The sequence below is a fragment of the Carcharodon carcharias genome, chromosome 12 (assembly GCF_017639515.1).
Source record: "Carcharodon carcharias isolate sCarCar2 chromosome 12, sCarCar2.pri, whole genome shotgun sequence".
Classification (NCBI taxonomy): domain Eukaryota; kingdom Metazoa; phylum Chordata; class Chondrichthyes; order Lamniformes; family Lamnidae; genus Carcharodon; species Carcharodon carcharias.
The window spans coordinates 77,844,279-77,861,032 of NC_054478.1; the positions used below are offsets into that span (position 1 = coordinate 77,844,279).

Here is a 16,754-nt window from a genome sequence, read left to right on the forward strand (position 1 = left end):
TTACTATATCTAATATATACAATATATAAATGCAGGTTCTTGTTCTTGTTCAGCAAAAAAGGTCACACAATCTGTGTTTGGTTTTTCCAATGCAAAGAAAATCACAAAACAATCAGTAAATACAATATACTAAACTGAACAAAGTATGTAGAAATTACAGCATCACATTGAAAGAATGATTTAACACTTTGCACAATGGTGTGAGAAGAGGTGAATGGGTAAGTTTTACATCTTCTATGGTTGCATGGGCAAATTTCATGGGAAGGTTGCCAAGATTTGGGCAATGGAAGAGTGAACAAAGGTATCCCACCTTAATCCCTTAAGTAGATAGCAAAATAGCAGTGATAGCGGAAGATCAGGCAGTGGGAGGGGAAAAAAACAAAAAAACTGCGGATGCTGGAAATCCAAAACAAAAACAGAATTACCTGGAAAAACTCAGCAGAAGGGTCATGAGGACTCGAAACGTCAACTCTTTTCTTCTCCGCCGATGCTGCCAGACCTGCTGAGTTTTTCCAGGTAATTCTGTTTTTGTTGTGGGAGGGGAATATGGCTGGGGATGACTTCCTAGATGCAAAGGCTAGCAGGATAGAATCTCACCCATGTTCTGATGAAGGGTCATCACTGACCTGAAATGTTAACTCTGTCTCTTTCCACAGATGCTATCTGACCTGCTAAGTATTTCCAGCATTTTCTGTTTTTACATCAGATTTCCAGCACCTCCAGTATTTTGCTTTAGTATTGGATTTTCACCCAAGTTCTCCAGACAATGGGTGCTACCTGCATGGTTCCTATCTAAGTTTCTTCTTTTACTGAATACTTAAAACCCAAATTGTTTCAATCCTATTCAGTTATCTTCTATAAACCTTTCTTCTGTTACACAAATGATTGCACTGCTGCTGCTTCCTGTTCTTCCTCCATTCCAAACACTTTATTTAAATTATTGTTCCCATTTCCACAAAATCCCTCGCCATTGTGGTTCATGACTAACTTGTTCTTAATGTTTGACAACGGAGTTTCAATGAAACATCTATTATAAGCCCACACATTCCCTTAATATTTCAGTGTATGCTTGCTTTCAATTCTCCTTTTTGTAAAGATTACACCCCTTTCTCTTAGTTTCTGTCCATACTGCATTCACCCTGATGATTCCACATTCTACACCAGGAACAGGATTTTTAGGTCGGCGTGTGGGTGCATTGGTGGGCCCAGGAGTGGATGTGTAATGGACCGCTGCACATGATCGGCCTCACGCTGACTGGTTAATTAAGTTCACGCTGGCTTTCATTAATTAATTAATGAAACGCTCAGTGTTGCTGGGGTGGGGGCGGGTGCTGATGTAAGCGCCAGTGCGGGGAGCGTAGAATAAAAGCTCCCTGAAGGCAGAGAGCTGCTTCAGGGAGCTGAAGAATTTAAAAGCAATAAATAAAGATTTTAATCCACACATCAGAATCAGTCATCTGAACATATACATGATGAAAATTCTGTCCATACATTTTTGTTTTTTTAATTTAATAACAGAAACCTCATCCCGCTCTTGGATGAGGTTTCGTCAAAAATGCAAAGTCTGTCTGGCAGATTCTCCCGTCCGCCAACCGTAAGGTTGGACGGACCATGAAAAATTGGAGACAATCGGAACTTTAATGGGCTTAATTGCCCTCTTAATTGCTGGCTGTTGTGGTCTCGGCTTTTGTGCGCACCCGCTGACCGAAATATTGCGCAACTGCGGGATGATGTCAGAATGCTCGCCTGACGTCATCACACGCCATTTTACACTCAAGTGGGTTGGGCACGCACCCAATTCTGCCCCAGAGTTTCTGAATTTTTTTTTCTCATCTGAGGATTTCCACATTTAAAGTTAACAAGCACCTTGATCATGTCTGCCTAATTTCCTAATCTTTTGATTTTTGCCTTTTCAATAATAAGAATCTATTTTGTCCTCACCTTTTATCCTATCTTCCATCTACAAAATGATTCCTTCTATAACATTTCCTCTTCCTTCTCTGTTTTCTACAGTGCCCCTTCCTTCTGTGATTATCTTGTTCATTTTTCCCACATCCAACTTGCAGTTGGCTTTTCCCTGCAATTGTGGAAAATATTTTCCCCTTTTCTCACATTAATTACCAGGACTGTTCATCACAGTATCCTCTGTATTGGTGAAACCAAATGTAGATTGGATAAACACTGCCTAAGCTCTACACTTTATGTGTAAGCATTATCATGATTTCCAAGGGATTTGCCACTGTAATTTCTCCTCTCAGTGCAACTTGGTTCTTTCTACCTCCGGCTTTTACATGGAGTTTGGTAACTTCAGAATTCTAACCTCCATTTTTTCCTTTTACCGTTGACTGTATTGTCCTCCACAATTTAGCTCATTATAGCCCCTTATCTTTTAATGCCTTTTCAATGTCTGAGATGATTCCTGTATATCAACCAGCATTTTCATCTCTTTACAGACCTTCAAAAAAAATCCCTGACTGTTAATTGCAACTTTGTGACAGAAATATACTAGATTCTCGACTTACACCTATTCTCCATTCACCCCTTCATTTAGTTCAGTTGTATTAAGTGGTTTGATCATCTAACATGTTCTCATTTCAAATAAAAAGTCTACCCCAAGACATTAGCATTCTCTCTTTACATCACAGACCTGCTACCCATTCCCACTGTTTCTTGGATTTGTTTTATATACATTTCTGGATTGTTCGCCAAGGTTTGTAATATTCAATTAAGGACCGAAGGTGACAAATCACTGAAAAATAATTGCACCTTTGGCAGGTTTTGCACTGTAAAGTTGATACACATTAATGAAAGCCATCGTGTCTCTGAAATTCAGGAAAGCAAGACACAGTTGTACGAGCCATAGACTTTTTAAAAACAAAACTATTTAAACAAAGGAAGGACTTATTTACAAATCAAAAAGAAACACCAAATTTTAAAGGTACTAAACCATCCTTTCACATTGTTGAATTTTAAATTAGTACGCTGACCTTGAGTTTCCTAGGATTCTTCCAAGCTGTTCTTTCCTCTTTGCTGAATCTAACTGAAAGTGTTGCAATAGCTTGTGTGTATAATAAATTGTACAACACTTTCACAATGCAGGTAAAATGTTCTGTTAAATAGACAGAAAATAATTAAAATTGGTAAAAAGAAAACATTTGGACAATGTTGTTGATGCAGAATAACAGTCTAGATCACACAATTAAGAAGCAGAAGAGACACACTATACAATTTCATCAAGTGCAAGCACCTGAGAAGGATGCACAGAATATACCTGCAGCACACACTGTAACAGTTAATTAAAAAGTTGTGAAATGAATGAATCCAGACAGTTTTCTATAAAGCACAGTAGAGTATTTAGGGAGAAATAATGTGACAATCGTGGTTCTTGAACTATGGTTCGAGGTAATAAAGGCAAAATTTCAAATCATAAAACACTGGACAAGTGAAAATGATTTGTTTAATGGATGTTTGAGACATCGAGTTGAACGTTTTGTTAGATCCTCTGATGAATCCTGCTGAGTGAGCTGTAAGTTGTGTAGACCAATCGTCTGTGTTATGGTCAGTACAATCTTTTGGGCTGCATTTCCTCTCTTGCCCACTGCATGCATGACATTTCCTCTTTGCAGGACAATATTGTGCAGGACCCAGCAGGCTATGACAATTGTTGCAATTTTGGCCACACTGTACTGCAGTACTTGCCTTGATTGGTCTAGACATCACAATCATCTCAGCATGCTGATGGCATGCTCGGCTAAGACACTGGGAGAAGCACGCTCTGAATTTCATCTTTCTTGCACTTGGGTTTGCATTGGTATCATAAACCATATCTGCACTGTATATCCTCGATCCCTAAGCTGCCATCAAATAACGGGAGGCTTGTAATCTGGCATAGGATGAAGAAATCATGGCAGTTGCTAGGGTAATATGGGCATAACTCTGTTGCTATAGTGCAGACTAGCTTCACGTTCATTAAATGCAGCCCTTTATGTTCATGCAAGGAGTGGCTTTTGGGGTCGGGGTGCCATCTGGCAGAGGGTTTGTAACCAGAAGAGACATAGGCAATTGGCAAAATAATCAGAGGGGAAGATAGATAATAATTTTTTTAATGCCACAAGTTATGGTGATCTGGAATGCACTGTCCAAAAGAATGGTGGAAGCAGGTTCAATAGCAAATTTCAATGGTGAGTTGGATTGGATTGAAAAGGAAACACTAAATGCTATGGGGAATAGGGAGTGGGATTAACTGGATAACTCTGAAAGAACTGACACAAGCATTATGAGCCAAATGCCCTTCTCTTGTGCTCTTAAATCGGATTTTAGGAGGCTTTAATTCCAGCAAAAACATAATTTCACAGAATCACAAAATTGTTATGATGTAGAAGGAGGCCATTTGGCCCATCATGTCTGCATGGCTTTCTGAGCATTTTAACTTGGTGCCAATCTCCTGCCTTTTCCTTGTAACCCTGCACATTGTTTCTATTTAGATAATCATCCAATGCCCTCTTGAATGCCTCAACTGAACCTGCCTCCACCAGGCTTCCAGGCAAGGCATTCCAAGCCCTAACTATTCGCTGTGTGAAAAAGTTTTTTCTCACCTCACATTTGCTTCTTTTGCAAAACACTTCAAAACTGTGCCCTCTGGTTCTCGATCTGTTTGGGGTAGGAACAGTTTCTCCCTATCTACCTTGTCCAGGCCCCTCATGATTTTGAAAACTCTTATCAAGTCTCCTCTTAGCCTTCTCCTCTCCAAGGAAAACAGTCCAAACTTCTCCTATCATTCCTCATAACTGAAGTGTCTCATCCTTGGAACCATTCTTGTAAACCTCTTCTGCACTCTCTCCAACGTGTTCACATCCTTCCTATAGTGTGGTACCCAGAACTGTACACAATACTCCAGCTGAGGGCTAGCTAGTGTCCTACATAAGTTCATCATGACCTCCCTGCTCTTGTACTCTATGCTCTTATTAATGAAGCCTAGAATACTGTATGCTTTAGTAACAGCTCTATTTGTCCTGCCACCTTTAATGACTTATGTACATATACACCCAGGTCACTGCTCCTACACAACCTTTAGAATGGTATCCTTTATTTTATACTGTCTCTCCATGTTCTTCATACCAAAGTGTATCACCTCACTACATTGGACTTCATCTGCTACCTATCTGCCCACTCCACCAATGTGCCATTGTCCTTTAGAAGTTCTACACTGTCCTCCTCACAGTTTACAATTCTCCCAAGTTTTGTGTCATCCACATCAAGATCTAGATCATTTATATATATCAGGAAAAGCAAGTGTCCCAATACTGACTCCTGGAGATTTCCACTACAAAGCTTCTAGCCCGGAAAAAACCCATTAACCATTACTGTTTCCTATCCCTCGGCCAATTTTGTATCCACGTTGCTACTGTCCCTTTTATTCTACGACCTATGACTTTTCTCACAAGTCCGTTGTGTGGCACTGAATCAAATGCCGTTTGGAAGTCCATGTACACCACATCATCAGGCTTGCCCTCATCAACCAACTCTGCTACCTCTTCAAAAAACTCCATCAAGTTAGACACGATTTTCCTTTAACAAATCCATGCTGACTCTTCCGAATCAATCCACATTTTTCCATGTGACTATTAATTGTATCCTGAATAACTGTTTCTAGAAGTTTCCCCACCACTGAAGTTAAACTGACTGGTCTGTAATTGCAGGACAGATCTTTACGACCTTTTTTGAACAAACAAACGTTTGCAATTCTCCAGTCCTCCGGCACTCCCCCAATCCAGGGAACATTGAAAGATTATTGCCAGTGCCTCTGCAATTTCCACTCTCACTTTCTTCAATATTCTTGGATGCATCTCATCTGGTCTCAGTGCCTTATCAATTCTAAGTACCGACAGCTTATCCAATGCCTCCTTATCAATTTTAAACCCTTCTAGTGACTGAGTTTTGTCCTCTGTCACCATGGCCTAGGCAGCATCTGCCTCGAAGGTAAAGGCAGGTGCAAAGTAATCATTTAACACCACAGCTATGCCTCTATGTTTAAATCCCCTTTTTGGTCCCTAATAGGCCCTACTCCTCCTTTTACCACCCTTTTACTATTGATGTGCTTATAGAATACTTTAGGATTTCCTTTTATGTTAGCTGCCAATCTTTTTTTTCATCATCCCCCTTTGCTTCTTGTATTTGCTTTTTCACATCCCCTCTGAATCTTCGGTATTCAACTTGGTTCTCAATTGTATTTGCTATCTGACACCTGTTGTTAGCACACTTTTTCCTCTTTAACTTAATTTCTATCTCCTTTGTCATCCAGGGAACTCTGGATTGTTTGTTCTACCCTTCCCTTTTGAGGGAACATACCTTGACTGTGCCCACACCATCTTCTCTTTGAAGGTAGCCCATTGTTCAGCTACTGATTTTCCCATCAACCTTTGGTTTCAATCTATCTGGCCTGGTCCGTTCTTGCCCCATTGAAGTTGGCTGTCCCCTGGTTAATTATTCTTACTCTGGATTGTCCACTGTCCTTTTCTAGCATCATCCTAAACCTTATGATATACAATGATCACGTTCTCCTAAATGTACGCCCACTGACACTTGATCTATTTGGCCCACCTCCTTCCCAAGACCCAGGTCTAGCTGTGCCTCCTTTCTTGTTCGACTGGACACATTCTGCTGTAGGAAATTCTCCTGAACACAAACTAGGAATGCTTGTCCCTCACTGCCCCTTACACTACCACTATTCCAGTCAATATACAGGTAATTGAATTCTTCCATTATAACTACTCTATGATGTTTACACTTCTCTGTAATTTCCATGCAGATTTGTTTCTCTATATTCTTCCCACTAGCTGGTAGTCTATATGTTACACCGAGCAATGTAATGGTACCCTTCTTATTCCTTAGCTCTAGCCAAATTGATTCTGTCCTTGAATCCTCTGACGCATCCACTTTCTCCAGTACTGCAATACTTTCTCTAACCTCCTCCTTTCTTCCCTTTCCTATCTTTCTGAACACCTTGTAACCAGGAATATTTAACATCCAGATCTGTCTTTCCTTAAGCCAGGCCTCCGTTATCACCACAACACCATAATCCTACAAGGCAATCTATGCCTGTAACGCCCCAATTTTATTAACTGCACGCCGTACGTTCACATACATGCAGTGTAACCGTGATACAGACTTCATTACTTGCTCCCTTATTCCAACTCCATCTATTAACTTATTATTCTCTATTTTAGTGCTATCTGCCTCTCCCAGCATTCCATGCACCCTGGTATTACTTTTTAAAATTCTCTCCTGGTTCCCACACCACTGCTGAGTTAGTTTAAACACTCCCCAATAGCACTAACAAACGACCCACAAGGAACTCAGTCCCAGCTCTGTTCAGATGCAACCCACCCGGCTTGTATAGGTGTCATCTCCCCCAGAGCCAGTCCCAGTGCCCCTGGAATGTAAAGCCCTCCCTCCTGCACCATCTTTCCAGCCACGCATTCATTATCCCCCTATTTCTGTACTCAATTGCACGTGGCACTGAGAGTAATCCGAAGATTACTACTTTAGAGGTCCTGTATGCTAATTGTCTACCGAGCTCCCTAAATTCCGATTGCAGGACCACATCCCCCTTCCTACCTATGTTGTTAGTACCAATGTGGACCACAACCTCTGCCTGTTCGCCCTCCCCCCACAAGAATGTCTTTGGAATAACTTAGTTTAGAAATAACAAAGTCATGGATAATGTTTTCAGAGGTAGAAAGGCTGAAGTGGGTATGGATGTTAGTAATGCTACGGAAACAGAAATAAGTCATCTTGATGCAAGATATAATGCATAATGTAAGGTTTGGTCCTGGGTTGAACAGGACAAGAAGACATAAACTGGTTCAGCCCAAATGATTGGCAGTGAGGGACAGAGGTTGGAATTAGTGGTAAGAAAACAGAGTTCCTCCTAGGGTCCTAAAAGAAGTGGCTGCTGAGATAGTGGATGCGTTGGTTATAACTTTCCAAGATTCCCTAGATGCTGGAAAGCTCCCATCAGGTTGGAAAATAGCAAATGTAACTCCTCTAATCAAGAAAGAGGGAGACAGAAAGCAGGAAATGACAAGCCAGTTAGCCTAACATCTATCGTAGGGAAAATGCTAGAGTCTATTATTAAGGAGTTTATAATAGGATACTTAGAGAATCTTAATGCAATCAGGCAGAGTCAACGTGGTTTTGTGAAAGGGAAATCAAACTTGATTAATTTATTGGAGTCCTTTGAGAAAATAACAAGCAACATGGATAAAGGGAAACCTGTGGATGTGGTGTATTTGGATTTCCAAAAAGTATTTGATAAGATACCATATCAAAGTTGATTACACAAAGTAAGAGCTCATGGTGTAGGGGGTAATATATTAGCATGGACAGAGGATTGGTTCACCAACAAGAAGCAGAGAGTAGGATAAATGGGTCATTTTCAGTTGGCAAACTGTAACTAGTGGAGTGCACAGGAATCAGTGCTGGGACCTCAACGATTTACAATCTCCATTAATGACTTGGATGTAGGGACTGAATGAATAGTTGTTAAGTTTGCTGATTATGCAAGGATAGGTAAGAGAATAAGTTGTGAAGAGTATATAAGGGAGTCTGCAAAGGGATTAGGTGCATGAGCAAAAATTTGGCAAATGGAGTATAAAGCGAGAAAAAGTGAAGTTGTCCACTTTGCAGGAAAAATAGAAAGCAGTATATTATTTAAATATACAGAGACTGCAGAACTCTGTTGTACAGTGGAATTTAGATCCTGGTACATGAATCATAAGAAGTTAGTATGCAGGTACACCAAGTAATTAGGAAGGAAGTTGGAATGTTGTTGTTTATTGCAAGGGAAATGGAGTACCAAAGTAGGGAAGTTTTACTACAGTTATACATATTGGTGAGACCACATCTGGAGTACTATGTACAGCTATGTAGCAGTTCAGAGAAGGTTCACTCTATTGATTGTTTTCCCTGGCTGGTGAATCTAGAACCAGGAGGCACAGATTCAGAATAAGGGGCAGGCCATTTAAGACTAAAATGAGGAGGAATTTCTTTACTCAGAGGGTGGTGAATATTTGGCATTCTCTACCCCAGTGAGCTGTAGACCTCAATCATTAAGATTCGTTCAAGACAGAAATCGACAGATTTCTGGATACTAATGATATCAAGGGATATGGGGATAGAACGGGAAAGTGGCATTGAGGTAGATGATCAGCCATGATCTAACTGAATGGGAGAAGCAGGCTTGATGGGCCGAATGGCCTATATCTGCTCCTTTGATTCCTGGGATGAAGGGATTATATGTGGTAAGGTTGGACAAGTTGGGCCTCTATTCATTGAAATTTAGAAGAATGAGGTGATCTTACTGAAACATATAAGATCCTGATGGGAATTGACACGGGTGATGCTGAGAGGATGTTTTCTTTTGTGGGAGGGACTAGAACAAGGGGGCACAGTTTAAATATAAGGGATCTCCTATTTAAGATGGAGATGAGGAGAAATCTTTTCTCTCAGGGGATCATTAGTCTGTGAAATTCTCTTCCCCAGAGAGAGGTGGCGGCAGGGTCATTGAAATTTTTAAGGCTGTTAGGTAGATTCTTGATTGACAAGAGAGTTGAGTAAGGTAAGGGTAAGGGGACAGGCAAGAAAGTAGAGTTGAAACCACAATCAAATCAGCCACGATCTTATCAAATGATAGAGCAGGTTCAAGGGGCCGAATGGCCTACTCCTGCCCCTAATCGGTATGTTCGTATTATAAAGGTCAAAACAAATGGCTTTGATCTTCTCCTTGTGCAGTTAGAGGAAGCTGTAACATTTTCATGATTTCATACGGACAGGTAGTCTCACAGCATCAGTTTGGCTTGAGAGAAGTGGAAGAGGTAGATCTGGATATTGTCAGCTTACATATGGAAACTGAACCTTGTGCTTGTGGGTGATGCTGCTATAGAGTAGCACACTGATGAAGAGAAAGAGGGGGCCCAGAACTGATTCTTCAGGGACTCAAAGTGTGCAGGGAAGCCATTATTGGAGGTGTACTGACTGAATTTGCATAATGAGAGTGCAACAATATAAGGGCAGTCCCAATGTATATATAGAGCATAGGTGGATGCAAAAACACCAGTCAGATTTCTAAAAAGTTTAATTTGGTCTTCTCATTCTGAGATTACACATAATTCCATCAGTCCACTGTCCAATTCCGTCTAGTCATTCACAACAGCGTACTGCTCCTATTTCAGATGAGAAATGACTCACGTTGCAGAGCACGGTGTCTACAAAAGCAATGAATCAGATGACTGGTGAGGACAAAAACATAGTTAAATAAGCTCTTTGAATATATTAATCAAAACCTGTATTTGGATCTTCTGAAGAAAGCCACATACCCAATTCAACAGTTGAAAACATTCATTACTAAGAATCCAGCTTTATCAGAAGTTTGGAATATTTTGGAAATAAGAGCTTTAATATTTTGACTTCATGGTGGGAATTAAGAGAATCATTAGTACCATAAAATGGAGCACAATACAATAAATCAGTTTGTTCTGAAACCAAAATGATGACTGGGTAGGATTTTTATACAATTGAGATAGCACAGCAGTTTCACATTCATCAGTTTATGGTCTGATTAAATCTTCATTGCAGCCACTGATCTGTTATTCTGATCCTTTTCATGCATTTGCATGTTTGCTGCTTTTCATTCGAATGGGGCATCACCTGTTACAATGAACAGCTGAAACATTTTCAGAATCAATACATGGAAAACAAAAATGATATGGCTTCTGGTTAATGGTGACCCTCAAGATGTTGGTGCTGGAGGCCTCAGCAATTATGGTGCCATTAAAGGTCAGGGGGAGGTAGTTAGGAAGTCTGTTGGCAATGAACATTGCCTGGCATTTGTGACCTACAGATGTTACCTGCCATTTGTCAGTTTAAGCCTGTATGTTATCCAGGCACTACTGAAGATTGACATGAATTTCTTTATTATCTGAATGTAAATGAACATTTTAGAATCATTAGGGAACACAGTACTCCTGGTCTTATGACACAGGGATGGTCACTGGTGAAGAATCTGAAGATGTTTGGGCAGAGGCCCGGAGAAATTCTTGCAGTGATGTTCTGGTGGTGCTGAATGGCCCTCGACAACCATGTATGTGCATCCTCCTGTTTGTCAGGTATGATTCTAGTCTCTGAAGGGTGTCGCAGGGTTCATTGAGTGTCATACTTAAACAATCATTCACATCATCCGTTCTTTGCTGTTTAGAATATGTTTGTCATGGCAATAATGCACCTAGGGGAGACAACTGATCTTGGTCATGGTAACCAGCCAGTGGAAAAAGGTGGAATTAAAAGCAGATATATTTTACCCAATCGTTGTAAAAAGTATCTTTTTGTTCCAGAGGAATACTTTAGTTCAAAGGACATTGATAGTGCTTAATTCTGTGTTTTGTCTTTGGGAATAAGATTTATAACCAATGTTTGGAATACAGGTTAACTTTATCACTATGGTCTCACTGGAAGAAAACAGTCAGGGGTGGATTACTTAGTCCACTGAAAATGACTCTCGGATGTCAAGACAATCAGGCTACAAAGGAAGAAGTGATGACAAGTCTGGTCAAAGGCTACAATGCAAAGTTACAATTCATGTGCAGAACCACTCGCTAAAGCTACTGCCTTGCAACCAGTTCCAGGAATCCATTTTCCTCCGTACAATCTTAATTGATCACAGAACCGAGAAAAATAGAATGCATGTGAATGATTGTAATATTTTGAATCTTGTTTGTATTATGGAAGCTGAAAAACATCTAGGGTTTTTGAGCTTTTAAGGCAAAGTAGTACACTTCACTTCTTGCTGATATTTTTGAACATTATGAATTCTTCAACGTATGTTCATCCTTTTCCTTTATTGGGTTTCCCCAAACAAATGTCATCCCTGTCAAAGGGTTTGGGTATGCTACCTCCTCAAAAACCTCTACCAATACAGCTTTGAAGCTAGGAAGTGTGCTAATGTGGCCAAAGTGACTTTCCTTCCAATATTTCCTTACTCCATGAGGGAGTTACCTGGTACCTCTTCATGACGGTATAGCAGTGATGAGTCACTGGCAAGAGGTTATTTTCCGGTAAGGCATGGAACAATTTCCTGAAAAAGCAATGTGAGCCACTAATGTGGAATAGTACTTCTGTGCACTCAGAAGAGTTAATTTTAAAGCCACTCATAAAAATATATCTCATAAGTCAAGTCATTACAATGGCATAAATATGTGCAGATAAAAATCAGCTATATAGCTGCCAACAATGAGTAATATATATGAGTGAGGAGGAGTCAAGCTGGCAAAATGAGATTTTAAATTAGAATATTATTTCACCTAATCTAAGTGTTAAATTACTATTACTCTGCTGGGGCCAAAGACACATACTTTTTGTCTGTTGTTTATTATTCTCTCATTCAAAATAATTTCCATTGCTATCAATGTTAGCTAGTTTCCTTGAAATGCTCCATGCCAAAAATCATAAATGGGCTGCTCTTAAAAAATCTCAGCAATGAATATTTGACAATACTAGACCAAAGGAAAAATGCTGAACCAGTGGGGTAAAAGATGAAAGAATTGTTCTTTCACCACTTGGGCCTGACACTGAAACACTCTTTTGCTTTGGCATATTTGAACAGTATCATCCCATTTCCTTTGGAGAAATCCACAGCACAAAAAGACTGACAATTTGGCAATTTCATAGTTGAGAATAATTTTGGATAGTATGAGAAATGGGGAAAAAAATGCCCGAGTAAAGACGGGATACCGAAAATGCTTTTCCAAGGTTAGGTTCTAGACCAGGCATGTCCAATGTCTGGCCTGCAGGCCGGATGTGACCTGCAAAACCCCTCTACGCAGTCCCCGGAGCAGTTTTCAAAGTTCAGGTCAAATAGATGAGTTTCAACGGGAGATTCTGCATGGAGCTGCTCCTCCAATCAGAGACTGCTTCTCTCCTGCTGATAGGCTCACTAGGGAGCCTATCAGCAGCAAATGAGGAAAGGAACAGCCTCTAATCGGAGGAGCAGCAAACACCAGCATTGTTGATTGTGCTGAGGGTTACTGAGGCGAGGGAAGCAAAGGTATGTTGGGGCTGGAACCCGGGGAGTCAGGAACATCGCGGCTGGAGTCTGGGGAATCAGGAACGTCAGGGCTGGAGCCCGGGGAGCATGGTATGTTCTGTCCCTGGAATGCAAAGTTTTGGCAACCCTGGATGATGGAGCCGCATCAGGCCTGTTGGGAAGGGGAAAAGTCGCATCGGGCCTGCGGGGGGGGGAGGTGGTGGTGGTGACGTTTTGGCGGGCCTGGGGAGGAGATGGTGCCATGGTGAGTATGTGGGAGTGAGAGGGTGAGAGTGTGTGTAGGTGTGGGGAGGGGGGTTGTGAAAGAGTGAGTGTGTGTGAGGGAGGGGGAGTGAGAGAGTGGACTGAGTGAGTGTGTGGGGGAGTGAGTGAGTGTGACTGAGTGAGTGTGTGGTTGAGTGAGAAAGTATGACTGATTGAGTGTGGACTGTGAGAGTATGTGGGGGAGCAAGTGCAAAAAGAGACTGAGTGTGTGTAGAGAGGGTGCGAGCAACTGAGTGTGTGGGAGGGGAGTGCAAGAAGCTGAGTGTGTGTTGGGGGGTAGTGCAAGAGACTGTGTGTGTGGGGAGGGCGGGGGAGAGAGAGACACTGCCTAACTCATTTAAAAGGTACCTGGATCTGCATCTGAAGTGCTGTAACCTACAAGGCTACAGACCAGATGCTGGAAAGTGGGATTAAAATGAGTGGCTAGTTTCTTTTTTCTCTTTTTGGCTGGCGCAAACACAATGGGCTAAATGGCCTCGTTCTGCACCATTGCTGTTCTATGGTTCTATATTGTCGTTGGGGAGTGAGAGAGATTGAGTGTGTGTGGGAGGGGAGTGCGAGAGACTGCGTGTGTGTGTGTGTGTGTGTGTGTGTGTGTGGTGGTGGTGGTGGTGGTGGGGGGCGCGGGTGGCAAGGAGGAAGCGTGCGAGTCTGTCTAGCGTCCAGTCTCAGGTTCCTCATTCACTCTCACCACCATAAATCAAAGACACACATGCACCCACTCAGTGGGTGAGGGTGAGTGAGTAAGCACTGTGAGACTGGGGGTGAGCCAGACACACACACTCTGACCCTCTCATACTCTGGTCATTTTTATTAATTACTCTTTTTTAAAATTAACAATTTATTGCTATGACATTTCTGTACTTTTGCTCAGCAATTGTTTCTTTCCTTAAAACCCAACATTTTTTTGAAATTTGGTTTACTGTTGTGCCAAACCTTATCATTCCAAAATTTGTTCATTCGCCCCTTGAGTGGGAAAAATATGCAAATGTGCCTCCCTCCCCCCCGCCACCCCGGGCAAAAAGATTGGACAAGCCTGTTCTAGACACATTACCGAACAGAGGGATCAGCTTTACTTAGTATCTAGCTTGGTTATGCATGATCTGGGAGCATTCAATGCTGGCACTAGGTATCAGCAAGTGAAAATGTCACTGCTGGAGATATCGAGCACATCACTCACTTTAACAAGCAGAGAAATTCATCTGAAAATATAAATTAAATGGTGGAATAAACATTTAACTAAAAGTGTACATGATTATTATAAATAAAATATGGTTTCCAAGTGATCAAATTTGTGGGGAAATTGTGTAACCCACATGGCAGAAACAGATAAGACTAACTTAGCTGCTGAAATGATCAAGTATATTATTAAATGGGTAATGCTGAAGTAATCAAAACACCATTCTCCTCCTCCTCCCACCGCCAGGAAAAAAATGCCCAAGACTATTAGCCTCCTAGGTCAGATAACAGAAAGGAAGATGCGTTCCCATCACAAAAGAAAAGCACCAAATGGACCTTTACAAGGGCATCATATCCCCTCTGATTGCTAGTTGCACTTTAAGCTTGTTTCTATCAGCTCTACATGACCTAGCTCAACATATCATGTTCAATGGAGTAACCTTATTTGCATCCCAAAATCTGTAACACACTCCGCTCTTTTGCTGATGCTGTATGCATATGTGCCAGCATGACACATCGCTATGGCAACAAGGTCACAGCTTTGAAGGGAGGCAGACAGCCAGTTCATACTTCACTGCCTCCGAATTTATTCTCTGAAACCTGCTCCAGAGGTGGTGTTCATGCATCCTGTGATACCTTCGAATTATAGAGGAAGGATAAAAAATGCATTTTTTATGTTGTCATTAGCACAGTATAAAAGAGATGTTACGGTGATAATACTGTAGCTCTTATGTTCCTCTTACTCTTCAACCTTTTCTGTTGGATCTCACTTGCTTTACCAAAATAATTTTATGCCCTGACCGATCTTATTACATTCTTATATAAAACGTTATTATAATAGAGCATTTTTACACTTTTAAGTAAATTGTACTGAGAATTTCAACTGCAGCTGAATCTTAAAGATCATTGTTACTCCATTTAACATTTGTCCTACTAACAATCCCTTATGTCCAATTCAATAATCTTAATGAATTCACCCTCTTCTTTTATAATCTAAGAAAGATCTGTAGAATAATACATCATCCTTTAACAAAGATCAACTGATGTGTATTAATGTGCTGGCTAAAATGATTTAATGCAATGTTTCCTCACAGAAATGTAGTTTCAAAATCTCATTTAACTTCCTCCTTGCTCATCCAACTCCAGCAAAAACTCAAATTTCAACAGTCCCCAAAATGCTAGACAAAGTTTTAATATTTCAGAAACTGATATAAATTACCTAACTCACTTTATCTCCAGAGAAACAAATATTTGCTATTAGAGCTGTCAATATATCTTTTACTCAAGTGCAAGTGAATCTTGCACTCTGCACAACTGGGGAAAAATTAACAATTCAAGGGTGCAGTCTGAACTCAGCTAAAATTCATTCTAATATCTATTAAAAAAACAAAAACCACAATAACTGAAACTCATATGCAAGAGTGGGAAAAAGAAAGCGTTAAAGACGGAGGGAAAGAGGACGAGGCCATAAGATGTAAAACAGAAATTTCAAATGGGCAGTGCAAAAGGATCAATAGCTTGATACTAGATAATCAGATATTAGGAATACTTGATTTGATATTGAGTGCAAGAAATAAAAAATGTCCCAATCTTCAGCATTGGAATCCCTCACCATAAGAAGTACAAATATTCAATTAAATATTTAGAAAATTAATTTGCAAAAGTATTCCTTTTTATTGTTTCACTTAAAAAATAAATTGTTTAAGTAACAATGCACTCTTTAACCCTCTTGTGTTTTCTTTTTGCTTACTACATTGTTTGAACTTCAATTTTTTTGCTATTCAAAGCGATTTTTGTGAGAAGGCCAATTGTGGGATTAAACACTAATATTTCATCCTGCATGGTGCAATTAAATTCAATTTGGACTCACTAGATGAAGGTGCCCCCTTTTTTTCAGTTGGAAGAGTCTTGAACAAAATTAGCTTCTGTAGTGGACATTATCCAACAGTTGAAAAGTTCTAGTATGCAATACTAAATTGGAAATCTCACCTTGAAAGGTCAGAACACTAACTGGTTTTCAAAATTAATATGTCATACCAGAGCAGTATTGTTCCACTGAAATTAGGGATAACAAGCAATGTGAGAAGACAGAGTTTTAATCTGCCTCTGTCCTCTGAATTACGAACACGAGAAAAAGGTTCCAATTTCTAGTTGACACCCCTAATCTTGATCAACACAGAAATCCACAAAAAATATTGAAAAGCCTGAATGT

The 16,754-nt window shown here is 40.5% G+C and overlaps 1 protein-coding gene across 6 annotated transcripts in view; it reads right to left on the reverse strand.

Annotated features, from left to right (window-relative positions):
• The window catches only part of ubr3 (ubiquitin protein ligase E3 component n-recognin 3), a 345,071-nt gene that overhangs the window by 46,051 nt on the left and 282,266 nt on the right, over window positions 1-16,754 (reverse strand). For all 6 annotated transcript variants that reach the window (XM_041201112.1, XM_041201111.1, XM_041201114.1 and 3 more), the window contains one exon: window positions 2,988-3,109. In XM_041201112.1, coding sequence (XP_041057046.1) covers window positions 2,988-3,109 — 122 coding nt within the window. The remainder of the gene's footprint in view (window positions 1-2,987; window positions 3,110-16,754) is intronic.